Source organism: Rhamphochromis longiceps, linkage group LG4 (assembly GCF_057381845.1).
Source record: "Rhamphochromis longiceps isolate RC_006_pf linkage group LG4, R_longiceps_female_GT1.1, whole genome shotgun sequence".
Lineage (NCBI taxonomy): Eukaryota > Metazoa > Chordata > Actinopteri > Cichliformes > Cichlidae > Rhamphochromis > Rhamphochromis longiceps.
Window position 1 is genome coordinate 11803949 of NC_140560.1, and position 21467 is coordinate 11825415.

At 43.3% G+C, this 21467-nt stretch overlaps 1 protein-coding gene across 2 annotated transcripts; it reads right to left on the reverse strand.

Annotated features, from left to right (window-relative positions):
* Positions 1–1471: 1471 nt before the first annotated feature.
* Positions 1472–21307, reverse strand: LOC146671122 (trinucleotide repeat-containing gene 6B protein-like). Of its 2 annotated transcripts, none has more exons than XM_085403309.1 (21): positions 20995–21307; positions 19429–19516; positions 18597–18618; positions 17909–18343; positions 14825–17626; positions 14539–14685; positions 14148–14335; positions 13955–14017; positions 13361–13516; positions 11883–12020; positions 9450–9641; positions 9158–9274; positions 8679–8886; positions 8136–8288; positions 7822–7989; positions 7404–7550; positions 6412–6504; positions 6023–6238; positions 5837–5907; positions 3666–3805; positions 1472–3569 (listed from the first exon to the last, which is right to left on the reverse strand). In XM_085403309.1, the coding sequence occupies exons 2-21, from the start codon at positions 19483–19485 to the stop codon at positions 2996–2998; spliced, it is 6087 nt and encodes a 2028-aa protein (XP_085259435.1). In that variant the 5' UTR covers positions 19486–19516; positions 20995–21307; the 3' UTR covers positions 1472–2995. The 2 variants fall into 2 exon arrangements, with proteins under 2 accessions (XP_085259435.1, XP_085259434.1); XM_085403308.1 differs by having other exon boundaries at positions 14539–14691.
* Positions 21308–21467: the final 160 nt, after the last annotated feature.

Here is a 21467-nt window from a genome sequence, read left to right on the forward strand (position 1 = left end):
TTGATGCAAGCATTTCCATGAAGTGAGTGGGAACATTTCTGCAAGTGGTGAAGATGGTCACAGGAAGATGGTCTGGAACTGTTGTACACTTTTGTAAACTTCCCTTGCCATTGATCTGAAAAGGTTCTCAATTGGATTTAGATCAGGCGATCACGCAGGATGGTCCAAAAGAGTGATGTTATTCTCCTGGAAGAAGTCCCTCGTCCTGCAGGCATTGTCTACTGTAGCATTGTCCTGTTGAAAAACCCAGTCATTACCACACAGACGAGGGCCCTTAGTCATGAGGGATGCTCTCTGCAACATCTGGACATAGCCAGTGGCTGTTTGACGTAGTAGGCCGTTTTGAGTAGTGGGATCTACTTGTCATGCCAGTAACGTTGGAAACAATCAGGGCCATCAAGGTTACATTTTTTCTCATCAGAGAATAAAGCTTTCTTCCACCTTTCAATGTCCCATGTTTGGTGCTCTCTTGGAAAGTCCAAACAGTAAGTTCTGTGGCGTTCAAGGAGACAAGGCCATTGAAGACGTTTTTTGTTTTTAAAGCCCTTCAGTGTCAAATGCCATCCGATGGTTAAGGTGCTGCAGTCGGCACCAGTAACGGCCTTAATTTGGGTAGAAGATCGGCCTATGTCTTCACGGACAGCCAATTGGATTCTCCAGCTCAGTGCTGGTGAAATTTTTTGGGGTCTTCCACTTGAGTTTTTTGTTCCATAACCCTCAAGATCATTTAAGAAATTCCAATGACTGTCTTACTGCGTCCCACCTCACCAGCGATGGTGTGCTGCGAGAGACCCCGTTTATGAGGTTCAACAACCCAACCACGTTTAAAAAGGGAAATATTTTGCCTTTTCTGTCAGATTGTCATGACAGTGTGCCTACCTGACAGAAAATTACAATGAAGCCACATGTTTGCACAGATTTGTCTCTTTAAAGGCATGTGGTCTTAAACTTTTGATCAGCTGTAATCAGCCTGTTTGTTTCCGTGTTGTTTTCAATAAATTGCATGCTCAAAACAATGTTTTGTCTCACTCCCAATTCTTCTTGTTGCATGTTGAAGCTCTACTTGGAAAACATGCAAAACATGATTTTTTTTTGGCCATTTTTCCAAGTGGTTTTAAATTTTGATCGGGACTATATGCAAGGGCACTTGAAAATTATATCAAGCCATAAAATTTAAGGTGTATAATAAAGGTTACATGGACAACCTCATACAGGTTTAACACAGGATGAACCCATAAAGGTTATCAGTGTGGGTAAATAATTTCATTCAGTAAGCACTGGCTTACCAGAGACTGACGCAAGTGTTAAATAGGATTGGTTTGTCAATAGTGATGAGAGGGTGACTGACATGTGGTCCAGTCCATACACCTTTTTTCTTTAGTCATGATCACCTGCTGAGCCAAGTGTGGATTACAGCAGACAGACACCTGAATTCACACACACAAATGACATAACAAAGAAGAAGAACAAGTTTAGAAGCCAATACTTTCATCTTTATTAATCTTGTTCTCATTTTGTTTAAATAAATTTTTTTTATTTTTTATTTGTAAAATCTCAAAACGAAAACACTGAACAGGAGTGTTAAAGCCTGTCTTAATTTAAAACGAATACACAACAACAGAACATTAAAAACGTACGGTAACGCTTACTCTGCATCTGTAAACAACCCATCCCACCCCTCCCTCCCGCTCTACACAGTTTGATAAGATTTTGGCATGTCCATCTTTTTTTCTCGACGCGTATGCCTTCAGCTCTTTGTGTCATCAAAATGTTCTTTTTTTATTATTGCAGGTCGGACAATAAAAAAAGACAAGTCTGCTTTTAAAAAAAAAAGAAAAAACAACTTCAAATGAGAGAGAAAAGCATTAGTGCGAATATTTCTTAACACACAGTCAGCAGTATACTGAATGCACTCAAAAACATTTTTGTATAGACCTTCTGTATAAGTAAGCAGCCTTGCCCACATTATGACAGGCATTAACATGCACACACATCATCCTCACATTCACGCACACGCGCACTCACGCATGACAACTGCGGTGGTTTAATCCACTTACTTGGTCTCAGTCTCACTCACGCTCAGTGTGTACGACACTATGCGTGCACACAGTATCAACACATGGAGAAATGCATCATAGCCTCAAACTGCCTGCAATTTAACATTTATCACTGCAACAGTAACAACCATGTTCAAGAGAGAATAACAGAGAAAAAGAGTGCGTGAGATACAACAGTAGGAGGTCAGCATTTTGAAAACAGAACAATGACATTTCAGTATTTTCACTGTTTAAAAATTAAAACCATACAAACAAAAACAAAACAGAAAACAAACTTAACATACACAGTAAGATACAGTTCTGCTGTCAATCAGAGCTGTTTGCATGGGTTTGGATTCGATCTCCATCTTTAAGGGGATGTGAATACAAACTGCACTTTAAACCTCACATCATGTAGTAGTTTTAAGTTCTCTTTTACGATGAAAGTAATGCTGTTTACAGTGCCTATCTGTCTGAAGGCTTCTCTGTATTTGGTGTGTGCATGTGTATGTAAATCTGCTGAAAAGTCACCTATTTACTAAGCACATTGCAATCCAGTCAAGTCTTTCAGACCAACTGACTTTTCATTCTTTTTTTTTTCTTTTTTTTCAGGATTCAAGTCTAAGCAGTTGAAATCTTCATCTGTGGAAAAAAGGCTGTATACACATCTAACAGTCCCTGCATTTGTTTTATATAATAGCTTAAGTCTGGCCACGAGAATGTGTGTAAGCATGTCTCACATTTCTGCTTTGTGTGTGCACATAAATTTGCATACTACGTATACGTATGCACACGTGTGTATATGTGTAGTACATTTATATGCATACCATGTAATGCGTGTGTGTGTATGTGTATATGTGTGTGTGCGCGTGTGCCATAGTAAGTACATATGAATCCCAGTGTATGCTGTATCAGTGTGTCCAAACCTACACGTACAAATGGAAGCGGGGGGGGAATCCTCAGATGGAATCGGTTCCTCCCCCCAGTAGGTCGCCAGGCAACAATCCAGCAGGGCTATCCATTTGGTGCCTTTCCTCCATCTGCGGTGCCCCCCACAGGCTGCTGCTGGGGTATCCTGCAGTCATGCCTCCCCAAAGCCCAGACCTCCCAGACTCTACTCCCCCGACGCCTCCTCCCTCCCCAGCCCCGTTGGTGCTCCACTGGGAAAATATCCCCAGCCCGGGTCCTTGGGCTGAGGAGCTCTCTGAAGAACTACCTGTACCATCAAGACTCTGCCAGCCAGAGCCAGAGGACCTAACTCCAGCTAGAACTGCTGCTCCACTCTCTCCTCCACTGCCATTTCCGTTTCCACCTGAAGTTGCCCCCACAGCTGCCCGCTCGCTCCCCGGAGAACTTCCTCCACTGCTGGCCACCACAGTTGTGCCTGTTCCGGATGAACCCTGTGCCCCACCGGTCGCTGCCCCTCCTGAGCTGGCTCCCTCTGCCCCTCCGGCCTGGGAATGTGCAACATAGCGAGCAACCTCTTCTTCGCTCACAAACTCCGCCAGGATCGTGGTGTTGCCCAGGACACACCTGTTTAAGAAAATTATAAGACAAGGTTCTTCAGGTCAGTATGTGCAGAATTACCGTTTGCTTCACGCGGAGCAGTGAGGGTATAGGTAAACTTACATGTGCAGTGCACCCTGGGCCTTGGCTGCTTCCTGCCGGGTGCTGTAACGAATCAGAGCACTGCCCTGGGTCAGGCCAAGGTGGAAGGTCAGCAGGGGGCCATGCTGCATACAGATAGTCCTCAGCGTGGAGCCATCAATCTACAGGGAAGAGGGAATAATTGTATAGATACCGTATAGGATTAGACTCTGGAGGGTGTTTGTCATATTTAGAAGGACCAATTTTGGTGAAAAATCTGTTACTGTGAAGAGACTCTTGATTTCTGAGGAACCCAAACATAACGCAAGACTTTTGATTAGAAAAGATTACTGATAGTCACTTTGTTGCAATGGTAGAGGTAAAAGTAAGGAGCGAGGAGTTATATTACATCGACCAATGTCCTCAGCAGAACGCGTGGATGTGTGATGTAACATTCATAGGGCAATTATCCACTATCTTGAGTGATCACTTATCGGGCCAGAGAAAGGTCAGGTAAGGAGGCCACACAACAATGATTATGTACATGAAAAACTGTGCACTAATAAATAATGTGAGTGGTAAGGTGTGGCTTTATGACATGTAATAAAGTTACATTTACAGTAAGATCTTCAAGTTGTGCAAGCCTGCACGGGAGATTCTAACAAGAACAAACTTGGTCTTACTCTGGAAAACACTTTAATTTCTATGATTTTCACAGAGGAAGTCGTGGAAGTGTCATTTATACAAGCTCTAATTGCTTAAATGGCTCATCCAACTTGGCAATCAAATTACAGCTGGGTCATTCATGGGTCCGTGTAATTTGCATAGGACAGAGTGAAGGGGAATGCAAATGAATGAGAAAAGCAGTTTAAAGTGCCTAAACCCTGACCGATCTGTACATGTAGCTGTTAATATGGTCTAAGTATTTATGGCCATGATCAATTCTGTTGTGTCAAAGAGGTTTAACCCGTGAACACATGAAGTACTTAAGAAAATCGATTTTTAAAACTGAGGCCTTCAATGAACCATTCGAGGTAAAAACAAAAAACACTTTAAATAATTTGAATCGCATCTATAATTTTATCATAGCGTACATTATTCCTCATGACTATTTTATACTACACAAAGTCAATTGTGCACATTTTCATGTTGCATATGTAAACAGCTATGGTTTAGATACCTGCCTAATGAGACAAAGATCCCTGGTTTGAACCCAGGAGACAAATCCCACTGGGATCATTGTCAAGAGTGTTATTCAGTGTTTTTTTAAAAAAAAAAAAACCCTTGCCAAATCAAACAGACACCTGCTTTTAAATAAGGGAAGAGCTGAAAGTAGCTACACTGGCTTTGGGTATAGTACTGTATAGCTTCCAGGTTTCTTTTCTTACCAAACAAGTCTATACACTTCGTTTTTTTTGTTGTTTTTTTTTTAAACAACCTATTCCTTCATCAACTCTCAAAACAAGTCTCAAATTAACAGGACCCTTTGTTGTGCCACTTACTGTTGCACTCGTTTCTCTTCTTTGTTGTCTGCTTCACTGTGCACCTTTAAAGGTTGTGCAAAGATCACATTCATTTTATTAAACCGGATGATATAGTTCTGCTACTGATGGCAGGGAAAGCTCGTCCCGGTCTGACCACCAGCAGCAGCAGCAGCACCTCTCTGCCTGTTAACGCCTTTATTGCAAAGCCAGAAGAAGAATAAGGGGCGAACAAAGTAATGGCACAGTTACTCTCCTTTTGGAATATGTAATAAAAACCACAAATATATAAATTACACAAATTTTTTTATATTAGAGTGTGATTATTACTGAATCATCATAATAAATTTTCCATGTGACTGCTTCACTGATTTTTAAGGTTTTCCAGCTGTAGCTTGATCGGGGGGGGTGTGTGTGTGTGTGTGTGTGTGTTCATTAATGCCATCACAAATCCCCCCCCCCCCTCCCCTTTAAATTCCTTCTCTTATGTTTCACAAGAAAAGCTCATCCAAATTCCTTCAAGCTATTAAATTGTCGATCATTATTTTTTCACATAATTATATGAATGACGTGGCGATCATCAAACAAATGCATGAAGTGTGAGACACACTGCTCATACAACGCGGTCCTGTTACGATTTTACATCACCCTTTCGCACAAGTTCAGTTTCTGAAGATGGCAATAACTGCCTTGTTTAGTCGTTTCTCAGTGTTTGCTTCTCCTCCTCCTTACCTGAGGGGTCAGGTTGCTCAACAGCAACCAACAGCTGCCTCTGGAGGCTGCACCATCACTCCAAGCTGAGCCTATAAATTAGGGATAAAATGACAAATGTAAGATTTCTTTATTTACACTGACTTCATCCTCTACATCATAAACAGTTAAGCTGTAAACTATGAAGTAAGGTCCCTGTAGAGGTACCTTGCCCAAATCTTGACTCTTGATTAATCCCACCCCCTCCCCAGCTCCGGGCTAACCGAGGGCCACCAGTACCCCATGGCGAGGGTGAGGCTTGCTTCTGATTGGTTAGGCCAGGAGGGGGGCGTGGCAGCTGGGAGCTGTTGCGACTGGTCTTCCACAACTTGTTCTGTCCAATGGGCTCTGGAGGCCAGCTGGGCTTGTAATCAGAGTACTTTCCTAAGAAGGAAAAGGTGAGTGGAAGAAAGAGGCATTAAAAAAAAAAAAAAAAAAAAAAAAAAGAACTCTTAACTTGTAAAACACAGTGCTAACACATGACAGAAACAATATAATGAAGCTAATAAGTCAAAATGTAAATACAGTTTAACAATATCCACCAATCAAAAACCCACCTGTGCTGTGTACATTGCTGAGGGGGCTGTCTGAGGCACTGTAGGGCCAGGCACCAGGTGAAGGCAGCGAGGTGTTGAGAGAAGGATTTGGCCCTACAAAACATTACAATATTATCTAAACACCACTACACTTCTGAAAAGTTTATACACAAAGGCCATCGCCACCCTGAATGCTGTGACTTTGTCATTGCCAAATCATTGTCTTTCATTTTATATTTAAAGCATAGTCTACCACCTCAAATTACCACCTTTGTGTGAGAGAATTTTTATTTGCTTATTTTCTCCATTTTTTTCCTCTCATCTCTTCTACTATTAGTAGTTTTTCCTATTTTATACTATACAGGGTGAGACACTGTTTAAAGCACTAGTGCAGCTTTTTTTGTTGTATATGACAAATGCAGAACTAGGAACCTTAGGGGATGCAGCCACTATAACTTATACTGATTAAGAAAAAGCAGCAATATGCTTAAAATTGCTTTATCCGGTCCTGAGCTTGGCATAGCAGACAACTGTAGGCTACAAGAGAAACAGACAAAATAAAAATGTCATTTTCAGATCCGAGTCCCTGTTTTCTGGGATTTTTTGTTTTTAGTTGGTAGAAATCTGTGAAAGAGAGCCAAACTAACAGCTCTGTAGTAAGAACTAACACAAAAGAAATGCCTGCCATATAAAATAATCACCAGCTGACAGCTATAACAGTAAGTGGTGAAAAGATTTAGTACTTAGCCTTAATCCTCGTAGGGATGAGCTGCAGCCTTCAAAGGGGAACTTAGATTGTAATGCAGTCTATTAACAACTGCACCTTTAGTGATATAGCAGATTAGACGGCAGAATTTCAGATTCATGTTCATTCTCAAAATGACTAATCATTAGCACAGTGAGTCCCTGTAATCTATTCTGGGCTTTATTTGGGACAGAAGCAGAGTTCTTGTAATACAAATCATAATACCAGAGTCAAAACCAACACCTATGCTCGTCAAAACTTCAAATACCTATGTTGTCTCGCAGTAACTGGTGGTCAGAGTCGTTGAGGCTTGGGGATCCTGGGGAGCCAAGGACACTACCAGGGGTCATATAGGGATCAGACTCTGGGTCTCCACTGTTCTGTATGCCCTTCCAGGGCACACCGGGCTGGAATTCTGTAATTACGGAGGAAATACAACAAAAAACAAAACCCCGATTAACAAATATGCCGTGCAAAACAGTCCAACTTAATAACCGTGTGCCTGCAGGGTTTGTTAACTATGCTGGCTCCAAGTCTTCAACTTAAGTACTACACATACTGGATGTCCCCAGCATTAGAAGCAAATTATTTATTTTAGTTATTAAGATGAAAAACAGCTGTTTTGGTAAGTAGCAGACAAAAAAACAAAAAAACAAAAAAAAAAACAGAAAAAAAAAACCACTCACCTGGAGGCCAGCTTGATGTGGCAGATTTGTTCCCCATTTTACTACCAGGGGTCCGGTGCCAGCTGTCTGCAGAGCCCTGAGGGGGAATCCCCAAACCATCACTTCCCAGCATTTCATACTGGGAGTAAGGAGACCCTCCTCTAACCTTTACAGCACTGGGTAAAGGGCCTTTAAAAATGGGACATGACAGAGAAAGGAGGTCAGACAGACTGACATGAATATGTTTCGCAACATTTTGGTTCACAGCGGCTCATTCAGATACACTGTGAACAAAGATGATTACCAGACCAGTTGCTGACCATCTGTTTACCTACCGTTCTTGTGAATGGTTGAGTCGGGGGGAGAGGGAGCTGGCGAGTGTCCCTCCATCATCCATTTAAAGCGGGACTGCTGTCCTCCTAGATCCTTCATCCCTCCCATCATGGGACCGAGCTCCAGTCCTGACAGGTTACTTCCAGGAGTAAGCCCTGGCAAGATGGAAAAAAAAAAGTGTCAGCTTTAATGCGCACATAATATTTTGATAGTCAGAGCCTTGAGCTTTCAGCATTTCTTCTTCACTCAATATTTACACACCACTCTGCATTTAACCATTGTTATTATTAATCTCTGGCTCTCTTCCACAGTGTGCCTTTTATCCCGTCTCCCTCTCCTCACCCACTACTGGTCACAGCAGATGGATTTGCCTTTCCAAGGCAATTGTTGGGATTTTCTGTCTATTATTGTAGGGTCTTCACCTTACAATATAAAGCGCCTTTAGGTGACTGTTGTGATATTTGGTGCTATAAAAAAATTAAATAAAACTGAATATTATGCAAATCCGGGGAGCGCTGAATTTACACCTAACCACAAGCACTCACCAGAGTACATCCCTGGTGTTTTGGTGTGAAGGTCTGATAAGGTTCCCCCAATTCCAGGATGTGGAACAGGGTCTACCATGGCCTGTTTGGATAGGCCTCCTCCCAGGTGAGAGGGGGACAGTTTGGAACTCCCTCCTGGTGCTGCTCCTCCAACTCCACCCTGCTGATGCTGTCTCTGTTGCTGCAGAATAGCCATAATCCTCGCCAGCTGACAAGATGAAATTTAAAAAAGTACAGTTGAATAGTCACCACTAATCTATATTTATATTACATAGTTTCACATATTCTAGTCTGACGTGACTGAAGCAAACACTAGTGTCACATCTGTCACCAAAGGTTAAAAATAAAGTGATGGTTCTGAACTACACCTCAGCTAATTAGCCTAACAGAACTTCTGAGTATTTCTGACCACATTTTACAGAGTACTATTTATAGTGTTGTTACTGCTCTGATGGCATTTTATTGGCATGCACGCTCACCTGCTGTGGGTCTGGCTGCTGCCTGAGAGGCTGAGGCTGAGGGAACTTCCTCTGGTTCTGCAGAAATTGCTGCTGCTGCTGTTGCTGCTGCTGCTGTTGTAGCAGGAACTGACAAGCCTGTGTGTTGGCGGACAAACAAAACAAAACACAGCTGTTTTCACAAACATTTTAATCCATTACAAAGTGACATTATTTAGTCAACATCTTCTGCTTCGACATCAATGTTTTCCACTATAAACTAATAAGAAAAACTACTGACAATCAATCGATGACGTATCATTCAGGCACTTACCAGATGGAACTGCTGCATTGGGGGGTAAATGTTGCTGAGCATTGCTAGCTGCTGTGGGGAAATCTGGGGAGGGAACACGCCTCCGCCAACCCCTCCGACACTTCCAACACCACCGACACCTCCTACTCCTCCAACTACACCACCCACACTTCCACCAGGAGAGGGCATCTGCTTCAGCATAGGACCCGGCACCTGCAAGCCACAAGAATTCACAAGTATATGGGTGCTGAAAGACACTCCAGGCAAAGCACGTTATGAGAAACAGGGACACTCTATCAATAAGCCCTGTCAGGTTTCCAGCAGTGCAGGATAAGCTGGAGCATCGAAACCAAACGCAAGAAATGTATGAAAGCCCTGTCAAAAACTGATATTCAGTTTAAAAACATTTCAAATTGGTGTCACATTTACATGAGGCAGATTATGTGCCTGTATCACATGTGCTAGTGCATACTGCAGTGACTCTGCACGCTGTAGGCAGGCAGCTTCTAGTTCGATAAAACTGAAATTTTTATAGTCTGTGATTGCAGAATATGACTAAATATTAGTTGGCGACTAGAGCAGGGCGATATGGCCAAAAATATTTATCACGATATATATTTGAAAATTTGCGATAACGATATAACCGACGATATAATTGATGCGAGACAAAATACAACTCCACAACATTACTAGCGCAAAAAGACAACCTTCCATTTATTTTCACTTAAACAAGAAGCTGGTTTTTATGTACATTAAAGCTTTATAAAAATGTAACAGTGCAAATGCAAATTCCTTGCTGAAAGTTTAACCAAAAGGCATTTCCAGTAGAAATGGGCTGACATATCCTGAGCATAACCATGTATAATATCCACTGAAGTTAAAAAGAGGTGCTTTGCAACATTAAACTGCAGTGTGCAGTACGTATTTTTCGGACCATAAGGTGCACGGGATTATAAGGCACATTAAGCGAAACAAAGCAGTCAGATAAATCAAACTTTATTAAACTCATTCTTCTTGCTTCCTCCACTTCTGTACCATTGATTCATTAATGTTGAATTCTCTGGCAGCTGCTCTATTCCCATGTTGTTGCAGTATATTAATGACTAACCTCGTATTGTGGATGGATTATCTCAGTTGTTCTCCTGACTGAAGTTTGGTCCGTTTACAGTATCCTGCCATGCGATTGCATTTGTCTCTAACCATGAAGAACCTTCACGTTAACTTTTATAAGTGGAAAAGTGTTAGTGTTCGTCCTCCAGCTTCACTGTTTATGTTATGCTAACATAGCTGTGTCGCTAGCGATCACGTAGCACATCATTATATACCAGCTAGCCCAACTTCAGTAACCCTACAAACGTCACTGCTGTTTAGTTTCCTGTCTTCATTTATGTTGGAAGTGATAGCAGAGCTGTACGTTTGATTTTTTTCAGAAATCTCTCTGTCAGAACATGCTATATCATGCTTAGGTAACTAGCGAAACTAGCGAGCTAACTTCTTCTAGCTTCCTGCTAACTTCTAACTCCGTTAAATGTAATAACTTTTGTTTTCATGGATGCCTGGAAGTTAAACTTTATAGTTACACCTGGTAAAGCAGCAATGCTGATCGTTTTATTAAAGATGAAAGAATTTAGACAGTTTTTAACTCTAAGTGATGCTGCAGTGTTGTTTGACCTGAAGAATTACGGAGTTTAGGACCCAGATTACTCCCAGATTTAAGAGCATCTTAGTCCGACAAATATGACAATAACAACGGCCGCTTGCATGTTCTGCAAAAAAATGTGCTTTGTTGTGTATCTGACGGACAAACACCAAACCAGTTCCACATCACTGAAGTTGCACCATTTTTACAAACCAATTCTGGTTCATCTGTTTCACTCAACAATCGGCCATGTGCGTATGAAAACAAAGGCACTGCGCATGCGCGTTTTACTCCCATTCTATCGCGATATTTCATTTTCCTATCGTTGCCTAACATTATACCGGTATTACCGTGAACGGTATAATATGGCCCAGCCCTATTGGCGACGCCATTATAATTACTTTAATAAGTGGTGGGAGTAGTCAGTAAAATAACTAAGCTAAAGTTTAATTAGTTGTTAAAAATAATATAATTATATTATATATAATTTAATATTAACTAACCAACTGTAATGCTATAATTTGTTTATGTCATGTATAGTGAAAATCAATTGTTTTCTTTACTTAATGTCACGTACAGGTTTCAGTTACCTTCATAAAATTGGCACAAAGTTTAATGGACTATGTTATTATATATATTTAATAATTATGTATAAACTCTTCTCAAAAAACTTGTGAGACCACCAGATGTGTGAGGTTAGCTGACCTTGATGACCCATTGCTCTGCATTTGTATAAGATATCCAATATACCAAAAAAACCAAACCAAACCTTGTACAAACAGCTTCATCATAATTAATAACAACAGGAAACAAACCTGAGCAGACAGGAACGGATGAGGCACTTGTGCACGTAACCCCTGGGAGGGGTTCATCGAATGCATGCCAGGCTGGTGCATCCCTCGAGGCTGAGACATCCCTCCACCACCACTGACAAACACTCCGTGGCCACCCATCTGGAACAGAATAGAAACAATTTACAACTAAAGCCAGGGCTCTCGAAGTGTGGCCAGTGGAGGCCCTTGGTAACATTCTGTGCAGTCCCTGAGCACAGCAAGAGAAAACGAAGCATCCACAATTCATATCATCCTATCTTTAAAAGGAAAGGAGCATTTCTCTTCAATTTCAGCTCCATGGTTCTACCTGCCATAATTGATTAAATCTACATAGCACTGATAAAGCTTGCCAAAGTGTAGAAGTGCCACTTTACATCTAAAAACTTTCCAGCTTCCTTAACCCTTTAAGACCTACCATAGAACCAAGTCCGCCAGAGCTTATATTATATTTTTACATGCTGTGGAGCCATTTTTGGGAGCATTTCAAGTTGATATACATCAATACAACCATTATAGCCCAGATTTTAATAATATGTATTCATTAAGTGCATAGTAATTACATAAATTGCAAAAAAGTGCAATAAACTACAAAAAAATTGAAAATCGTTTTTGCTTTTTTAACATATATTTGTAGTTAGAGAAATTTAAGAGGCTTATCCCTCAAAACTGTAAATACAAAAAAGTTGCACAAAATAGTTTCCCACCACAGGAAATTTATTTTAAGTGTCTTCATAGTTTTATTTTTGAAATACACCAATTTATGCAGGAAAAACGAAAATAAATATTATACTGCAAATTTGCAAAAAAGCAGCATATGCATCAAAATAAACTATTTCCAGCAGTGCAATATGAGTCCTAAGCATCCCAGAAACGACACAGAAAGTCATAAAGTCAAAGATAACTTTTAAAAAGACCAGTATAGGCCCTGAGGCCCTGATGGTAAAAAAGACTACATTTCCGCGAAAATGACGTCACTTCCGGTTTTGGGCAGGTAATGGCGGAAATGCAAAAGTTCGCGCTGACGTCTATTCCAACGTAGGAAGTGTTATGAACAGCTGATCGGATCGGCAAAGCGTGTTTCTGGAATATTATGTTTTTGTTCCTGCAAGCGCTTTTTATGCAGTTTTTGCAAAGCTTTATGTGGAAGGAAACCGTGACCTAGGACAAGCTGATGGCATGAGATGTAAGTACAACTCCTCCGGTTTCATATGCAAAAAAAATTTTTGCGCTAGCTTACGTGGTTGCAGTGCTACCGGGATTTAAAAATAGTTACGCAAAACAGAGCGTGCCCGCTCCGATCGGCTCTAAAGGGTTAATTGGTCATTAAAACCCTTACTTTATTTGTGGTAATATTTTATAACACTCAGTCGATACTGTGAGTACTAAAGTTCAAATTATTCAAACTGACAGCTACCTTTGTTCTTATAATAATTAAAGACTACTTAACACTCCCAACACACCTTTTCACCATAGGGCCCCATGTCAACAGGGCCCATATCTTTGGAACTAGGCATGCGGTAACCACCTCCACCTCTTCCTCCCCTCCGCATTTCTCCATTATAGTCAGTTATTCCTCTCTTGTCTCCTTCCATTTTTTTGTCGACACCTGGATCATCCTAGAGAGAGGTAGAAAAAAGAAAAGAAAATGACCTCACTCTTTAGTAGTACAGTGATAGCACCCTCACTGATAATGTAACCATTATAACAACATTAGTGATAGAGGGGGAAACAAAATCATATCAAATCATACAGCAGCAATGGCACTAAATACATGAAAGCTATAAATCCATCCACTCTCTTCCCTTATCTAATTCAGAGTCAGGGTGGGTGGAGCCTGTCCCAGCTGTCTTAGGGCAAGAGGCGAGTTACACCCTGGACAGGTCACCAGTCTGTCGCAGGACTAACACACAGACAACCATTCGCAATCACATTCACACCTATGGGCAATTTAGAATTACCAATTAACTGAACTCCACTAATTGCATGTCTTTAGACTGTGAGAGGAGAGCTAAAAAAATGTTTTTTCTTAAATAATTATCTTATTCGTATCTTACCAGAATGCCCATATTTGAAAACTGGCGTGACACTGGGTTCATCCAACTGTCCCCTCCTCCGGCCTTTAAGGAAAAAAAATCCAAACATTACCCTTTAAGTGCTAAACAAAAATCAAAGTGTTTTGTTGCAGTACAATGAACTTCAATTTGTAGTTTATAGCCGTTTGTGTGTCCTTGAATCTTTCTTCCCCACCTTCATGTTTCCTCTTTTCCCCCCATGTGTCTGACCCCAGCCTCCAGAGTTGAAGGAAGAACTGCTTCCCTGTGAGCCTGTGCTGTTCCAGGCTCCGCCACCACCATCTTCTTCCTCATCCCAGCTTGGATGACGGGAAGCTGAAATAGAGTCTCCTTTTCCAATCCAGTTTTCAATAGACTTGGCACCTGCAGTGAAAACAAAACAGATGGTTATGATAAAGTCAGCTGTTTCTCTATTTGGGGATTGTGGAGTTAACATTCATGAAGCCTAGTCATACTAAGAAGTGCAATGTTGCTAAATGTCTGATATGTGGTTGAGGCATCATCAACACATGAAAAACAAAATGCTGGGTTTTTTTTTGTTGTTTTTTTTTGTTTTAAATCCTTACCAGGTTTACCAGGGTTGGGTGAAGGATTCCCCCAGCCAGAAGCTTTACCAGGTTCATCTGGATCAACCCAACCTGATGTTGCATCTGAAGCCTGACCCCAAGCTGCCGTACCATTATCCACAGTTTGTACACCTCCTCCCCACATGCCTGCACCTTGATAAAATTAGACATTGTTGTTTAGAAGAAAGTACTACGTAAAAGAAGCTTAATCGTTTATGATTTTAATAGCAAATGTCCATAAGGTTGTTAACAAGGCTGACACTGTGAAATAAAAGCTTTTTCTTACCCATGGCGCCATTGCCAGGAGTTGTGCTGCTGGACTGCATCCCCTGTTGTCTTCTAGGTGGTTGTTGCTGCTGCATGGATGGTGGTGGGGCCTGCTGACTGTGGCTCTGGCCTGGAATTGCACTGTTCTTGTCCCACAAGTTCACGTTCTTGGTGTTGTAGCGGTTTGGGTCTCCCCAGGCTGATGTGCCATCGTCGATTTCCATTTTGCGGCTGATGGACTGAGGGGAGGGCTCTTCCCAGCCGCTGGGTTCTAGGGTGTCACTACTGCCACCTCCGGAGATTTGGGGAATCGGGCCAGAGGTCCAGCCTGAACTTTGGTTCTGATTCTTGGAAGGTGGACCTCCACCTCCAACATTTGGCCGGCTGTTCCACCCTCCTTGTATGGGACCTCCTGGTGGTTGCTGACCCTGTGATTGGTGCTGCTGCTGATTTGGGGCTTTCATTGGTGTCGCTTGGCTGTTTGGTATCTGTGCTGCTGCTGTATGGGGCTTTGTACTCCCCCAGTCCGGGTGGGATTTGACGCCACCCCCATCTCCCCATCCTCCTCGCTGAGACCCTCCTTCATCCGATGCACCCCAGGAAGATCCCTCATCAGAGTTGCTCCCACCTCTACTCCTCCCATCTCCCCACCCACCTCCAGGTGTAGAATCTCTCTGTCTCCAGTCTCCTCCCCCCCAACCACTTGTCTCCCCTCTTCCACCTCCTTTCCACCCCCCTTTTCCTTTATTTTCTGGACCATCTTTCCACCCACTACCCTGTTCTCCTATGTCTCTCCAGTTACCTCCTCTTTGATCCCCCCATTGTTGTTCTTCAGCCCCCCATGTTTTGCCCTGGCTTTCAGGTGGGAGATCACCCCAGCCTCCAGCTGCCTTCCCCTGGCTGCCCTCTAGATCTTCTTCTGGTGATCCCAGCTTCCTTATAGTGCTACTTGGCATATGAGGACCACAGGTGGACTGTGCAGCGCCACCATCCCAGCCATCCCTTACTGTAGAGTTCAGGCTGGTTTCATGGCTGCCACCAGATGTATCATTAGTTACTGAACCAGTGTTAGATGGGTACCTAGGACTGCGAGTAGTGGTAGTGTTCATGGTTGCTGATGAAAACGCAGAGGAAGATGATGTGTTTCTTTCATTTCTGTTTCCGACTCCTGATGAGGTGTCCAGGTCCCAGGCCACATTCTGTCGAATCTGGGTCTGCCCCCAGCCCGTGTTTGACAGAACCTTGGGGTCCAGGTCAGGCCGATTGAGCAAGCTAAGTAAGGCCACTTCAGCATTGGAGGTCTGATGGGAGTGGTGGTGCCCAGATGAGGAATGCTCTTGTTTCTGTTCGCTACCACTCCCTCCTCCACCACTTCCAGCTATGGATCCTCCTCCACTAGAGGATGGTCCTTCACCTCCAGTGCCTCCACCCCATTCCATTACTGCCCCGTCCCCAGTATCAATCCCTTTCTGATTGTCCCAAGCTTTTGTCATAGTTGCAAACTTTGGTGAGGAAGAATCCTCCAAACTGCTGCCAACAACACCAAGGCTGCCTGCACTACTGCTGATGCTGCTCCCCTCTTCTCCTCTTCCACTGGCTATTGCTAAATTACTTGAACTTGCACTTCCTGCAGTTTCACCCCACTCTGCATCTGAACTGCTTCCTTCCCACGGTCCCTGAGATACCACTGGGGTAGTTGAACCACCACCATTTCTCCTGCCCCACCCCGTCTTGTTACCTGGGGTACCAGAGCCCCAAACATTCCCTTCCTGCCCCTGAGCTCCAGTCCCTCCTCCACCCCACCCATCTGCCTGTGAGGCCCCTGCACTGAGGTCAGTGGACACTGGGGGTATGGATCTCCAAGAAGAGCTGGCAGAGGAGGAAGACGTAGAGCCAGAAAGATTACTGCTCCCTTCTCCTTCACTAGCAGCCCCACAATCCCCCTCACTGCCACCTTCTTGATTTGGTCCTGCTTCTCGTGCCGCCCCGCCTGAACCCAGCTCCTGTCCTGGGTTTCCTAAGTGCTGCTGCTGCTGTTCTCCACTCCTGGCACCTGCAGCTGTTTCAGTGTGCTGCTGATAAAGATCAGTTTGATTCACAGATGAAAAAGTGTGAGTGGTGATGAGGGTGGTGTTGGCGGAACATGAGGAAGATGAAGTAACGGATGAGTGTAGTGGAGCACTGTCCCCAGCCGAAGTTGATGTCCCACTCTGCACCAGGGCGGGCCAAGCGGAGGGGTTCATGTCAGGGTTGAAATTGGCACCAGGGACACTGCTGCTGCTGCCACCTACAGGGCTCTCCTGAGGGCTAGGAAGAAGATGGGAGACTTTGGAATTGTAAAATGCTGCTAATCCTAGCCCCGCATCCACCTGAGATGAGGTGGGAGAGACCCATACACCACTGCCGCCACCACCACCACCACTTGACTGAACACATTCGTTTAGTGAGGAAGTGGAGGATAGAGGAGAAGAACGAGGGGGGGAAGGATTGTCCATGTTCCCTGCTCCTCCCTTCTGCTGGATGCTTATCTCACTCCATGAGGCACTACTGTTGTTGTTTCCGGGGCAGTCCTGCACCCCTCCTCCAGCCCCATCGGAACTCACTTTGGCCCCCCCTATAATGGTAGGCCAGTCCTCCAGGTCAGTCCCATCCACAAACACCTTCCCGCAGCCCTGAGAAGAGGACTGGCTGCCAGAGCCTGCCCCCCATGTGGAATTTGCATAAGTTGAAGTAGTAGTAGTAGAAGACGACGGAGCAGCGACACATAATGAGGATGAGGAGGAGTTTGGGGGTGAAGGGGAGGATGAACCCAGGTTGGAATCTACGGAAAAAAAATCATGAACAACACTCAAAACTTTCAGAGTTTACTACATGTTGCTAACACTACCTGACTAATAAGAACAGTGAACGTATATCACTACTGTCATGAACAACTTTATAATGAATAAATTAATTGTAAAGGCCACTGATTGATTCTCTTCATTGCGTTATCTGTAAAAATTCACCTTAAAACAAAGTTTCTGTTCTAATGTAGGACAAGACTACTACTGGGTTACTGGACTACCTATTAAACTTGATCGTATGTTCTGAAACATTAACCCACCTGTGCCTCCAGCTGTGTTTGCATTGGGGTTATCTGCTCCCTGTGAGGGAAGAGGTGGGGCGGCCCCCCAGCCGCTGCCTCCTTCAGCCCCTCCAGAGCCCCCCTCACCTCCACCCAGCAGCATGGAGGACAGCGGTGGCTGGCCCCTCTTCAGTAGCACTTTGTGGTCCTGCTGGCAGCGAAATCTTGGTGGAACCTCGCGAGACATGTATCGCTGCTGCTGGGTGGTCTGACTTCCAGAGGGTGAGGTGGAGGGCTGTCCGTTGGCCACAGCAGTCCGCTGCTTTGCATTGTTCCCACCACCAGGAGGAACTTGGGCAGAACCCCCAGCTGCACCAGGACTGGGGGATGAGGGGGCAACAGGGCCAGGGCTGGGGGACACTGAGCCTGGGGTGACAGGTGGCTGGGAACAGGAGGGCTTGGCTGATTCTGGCACTGGCAGAGACACAAATGAGAGAAACCATCACTCTGTAGGTGCGTTACTCAATTTATGATTAGTTTAATAACATTCACTATGGGTCTAACATATATGTATGCATGTGCATAACCACATCCAACAAATTCCCTACGTCGTTACCTCATACTGAAGTTCATTACAGCATATTTAAGAAGAAGAAACAAAGTCATTAAACTGACATGTGGAATACTCAGTGATGGAGGAAGGAAGAGTGACATGAAAAACACATACCTTTGATTTTTTGTTCTGGCACCTAAAAAAGAAGAAAGAAAGAAAAGAAACTGAGATGTAAAGCAGGAGATAATTAGATTTTTTTTAATGCAAAAAAAGGTTTGCATTCATGTGACTACCTATGTCCACAGGGGACATTCCATATAAAATACCCATCTGAGAAGCTCAGATTTTTGTTCAGTACCTTAAGTTTATTTATGGAAGATATGGGAGATTCTGCCACAATACTCTCAAACTTTTATGAGGTAAAGGCCCTTGAAATAAATAACTTTTGATTTTGATTTTAGAGTGTTATTTTCCAGCCTTTTTTAGTCCTCTACAATACAGGAAGCTGGCCATGTGTGCACAATAAAGCAAACTGCAATTTTATATCTGCTTCAAGTGTCACAATCTAAAGCCAAAATCTTATTTCTGGTCGACTCAACATTTTTCTATGACCAGCATTAACAAAATATATAATGGGATATAATAGCTTCACTAGCAAATATTTACCAATTCAATGTCTATGACACAAAGGAAGAAAAACAATCGTTTGGCATGCTTGGTTTTTGGGAGGGGGTTTATTTCTTTGTGTGTGTGTGTTTTTTTTAAAATCTTTTTTATCTAAACAGGGCATTTCGGCTAAACTTTCAAGAGTCATACCAATGTGTGGGATAGGCAGCTTGTCAAGTTACAGCATGTTAAAGCAATTTCAGCTCTGAAAATTTCAAATGATGTTATTAGGGCTCAAAAATCTGGCAAATAAACTGTAAATTTTATCAACTCCTGTTCAACACAAACAGTTAGTGATACAGAAACAGACTTTCTGCAAACTAGACAGAGCACAGCTTACCTTCTGAGAGGTTTCCCTTTTCTTTTTATCTTCTTTCTTCTTTTTCTTGTCTTCCATGAACTACTGTTCCCCTTCTTGATTCTCCTGTCTGAAAAGAGAAATATACATGTTCAATTATTTATCTAACTAAAGCCTCAATGAATTTGGCTTGTTGCTTAAAAAGAGAGCATACCATTGTTTCACACACATAAATTCTGGCTCGAAATTTATAACATGCCATCACCGCCAAATGTACTCCTACACAGTCAGTGTTGTAAGAACTGTAACGTTAACCAGAAGCAGACAGCTTGACAACAGCCCTTGGTAGTCTTGTTTCTCACTGCATAATTCATTAACCAGCAAGCAACTGCAATTCAACCAGTGGACAAACAGAGCAGCAGCCAAACAAACATGACTTTATAGTCTACGGCATTTCTGGGAAAAAAGGGAAAAAAACTGGGATTTTTTTCAGGCAGTAAAGTAGGAAGTAAAATGGCTGCAATGACCCAAGGGGTACAAAAGAAAAAGAAATAGCGACCTGTCCACTGTTATGAAGGAGACACTTGTTTATGACCTCCTCACCATGCCAGAAGTAAACAAATGACATATGCAAACGCACAGCTCGCATCTAACAACAAAACAGATGACATTAAAATAGCAAAAACGGCCACAGAGGGAAACATAAAGGGATCCCAGCTTCTACAGAGTATTTATTTAGTATTTATTTATTTATTGTCATTGTCAAGAACAATGAAATTGCGTTTGGGGCTTCCATACAACCCAAAAAAAGAAGAAAATAATAAATACCCCTTAAAACCCAAGTGTACATATTTAACCCAGTGTGACTCCAATGCTGTAAATGTGACTAGGCCAAGTAATTCTGTTAGCCAAGCTGTTGATAATTAGCCCCACGACACAAGACGCTACTGAATGCTAACCCGACAAGTTACAGCCGTGACCCTTCACTGTTTAATGTCGCTCGCTGACATTACAGGTAATGATGAGAAGCACAGCCGGACATCTGCGCAGTACTGGGAGCAAACAACCTGCACCTCATGTAAATATCGGTCGGTAGGGAACAGACCTGCAGTCACGAAGGGGCACCGGGAGAGCAACTGGCTAATGGTAGCGGGTTTTAAAGCAGCTAGGCAGGTGAGCTCTCGCGCTTTGACCCGAGAGCCCGGGCTCGCGGCGGTGAGCTGTCACAGAGGAAGGTGCCTCTGTGGCTCCGCGCGATCGTAACCTGAGCGAAGTTGACTGCTGAGGCACGTCAGGCCCATTATTTCCACACGCTGCCCCCTCCTTTTACACGGTTTATTCTTGTAATTCGTAACGTCACGGCGGGCGCAAAACCCAGGACTAACATGTCAGCGAATACACCGAAAACCAGTCCGTAGCAAGGGGTCGACAGGGCCAAAACACACGACGAACCTGTGACGTTTCCCCAGCTTTTCAACGCCTAACAAGCGAGCCTATTCCAAAAACCGAGAAACCTCGAATGCTCGCCGTGTGAGTGAATAAATACTTCGCGTTTCTACTCGGTACTTCTGTTGTGTGAAGGCCAAACGTCCGTGTTTTAGTACTCACCTCGGGAATCACGCAGGACATAAAGTGCTTCTGTGCAAAAATTCTTGCAAACCTACCGCTAGCAGGTTAGCAAGGTAGCTACCCTAGCGAGCTAGTTCTTCGAGGCTTTCAAGGCTAAATTGAATAAGAAATGACATCACCGAAAGGCGAAATGTTAATCGTAGAAAAACTGAAGAAAGGCGAGTATCCTTTTTTGCGCGACTGTAGCTCTCAAGCTGTAAACAAAACATGCATAACCCCTTGATTACTGTCAGACGGTCTGTGATCGGTTAGTTTACTATCGGCCATTTTGCTTCTGTGTGGAGGTTTTTAGGCAGCGTATTATATCACCAGGCTCGTTGTTGATCAGAGAGGGGAGGAGGAGCAGAGCTCGCGCCTACACTGTCCACCAGAGGGCGCTTTAACTCTGGAACATGATAACTCTGGAACATGACGTCATGCATAAATAAGTAAACAAATGTGCTGAAAAAACA

Excerpts from the sequence above, each read along its gene's own strand:
- LOC146671122 (XM_085403308.1), bottom strand. The coding sequence starts at position 19,485 with ATGGAAGACAAGAAAAAGAAGAAAGAAGATAAAAAGAAAAGGGAAACC. Across the intron at positions 14,336-14,538 it reads ACCCAACCCTGGTAAACCTG|GTGCCAAGTCTATTGAAAAC; the intron begins GTAAGGATTTAA and ends TTTTCACTGCAG. Across the intron at positions 12,021-13,360 it reads TGGGGCCCTATGGTGAAAAG|ATGGGTGGCCACGGAGTGTT; the intron begins GTGTGTTGGGAG and ends ATTCTGTTCCAG.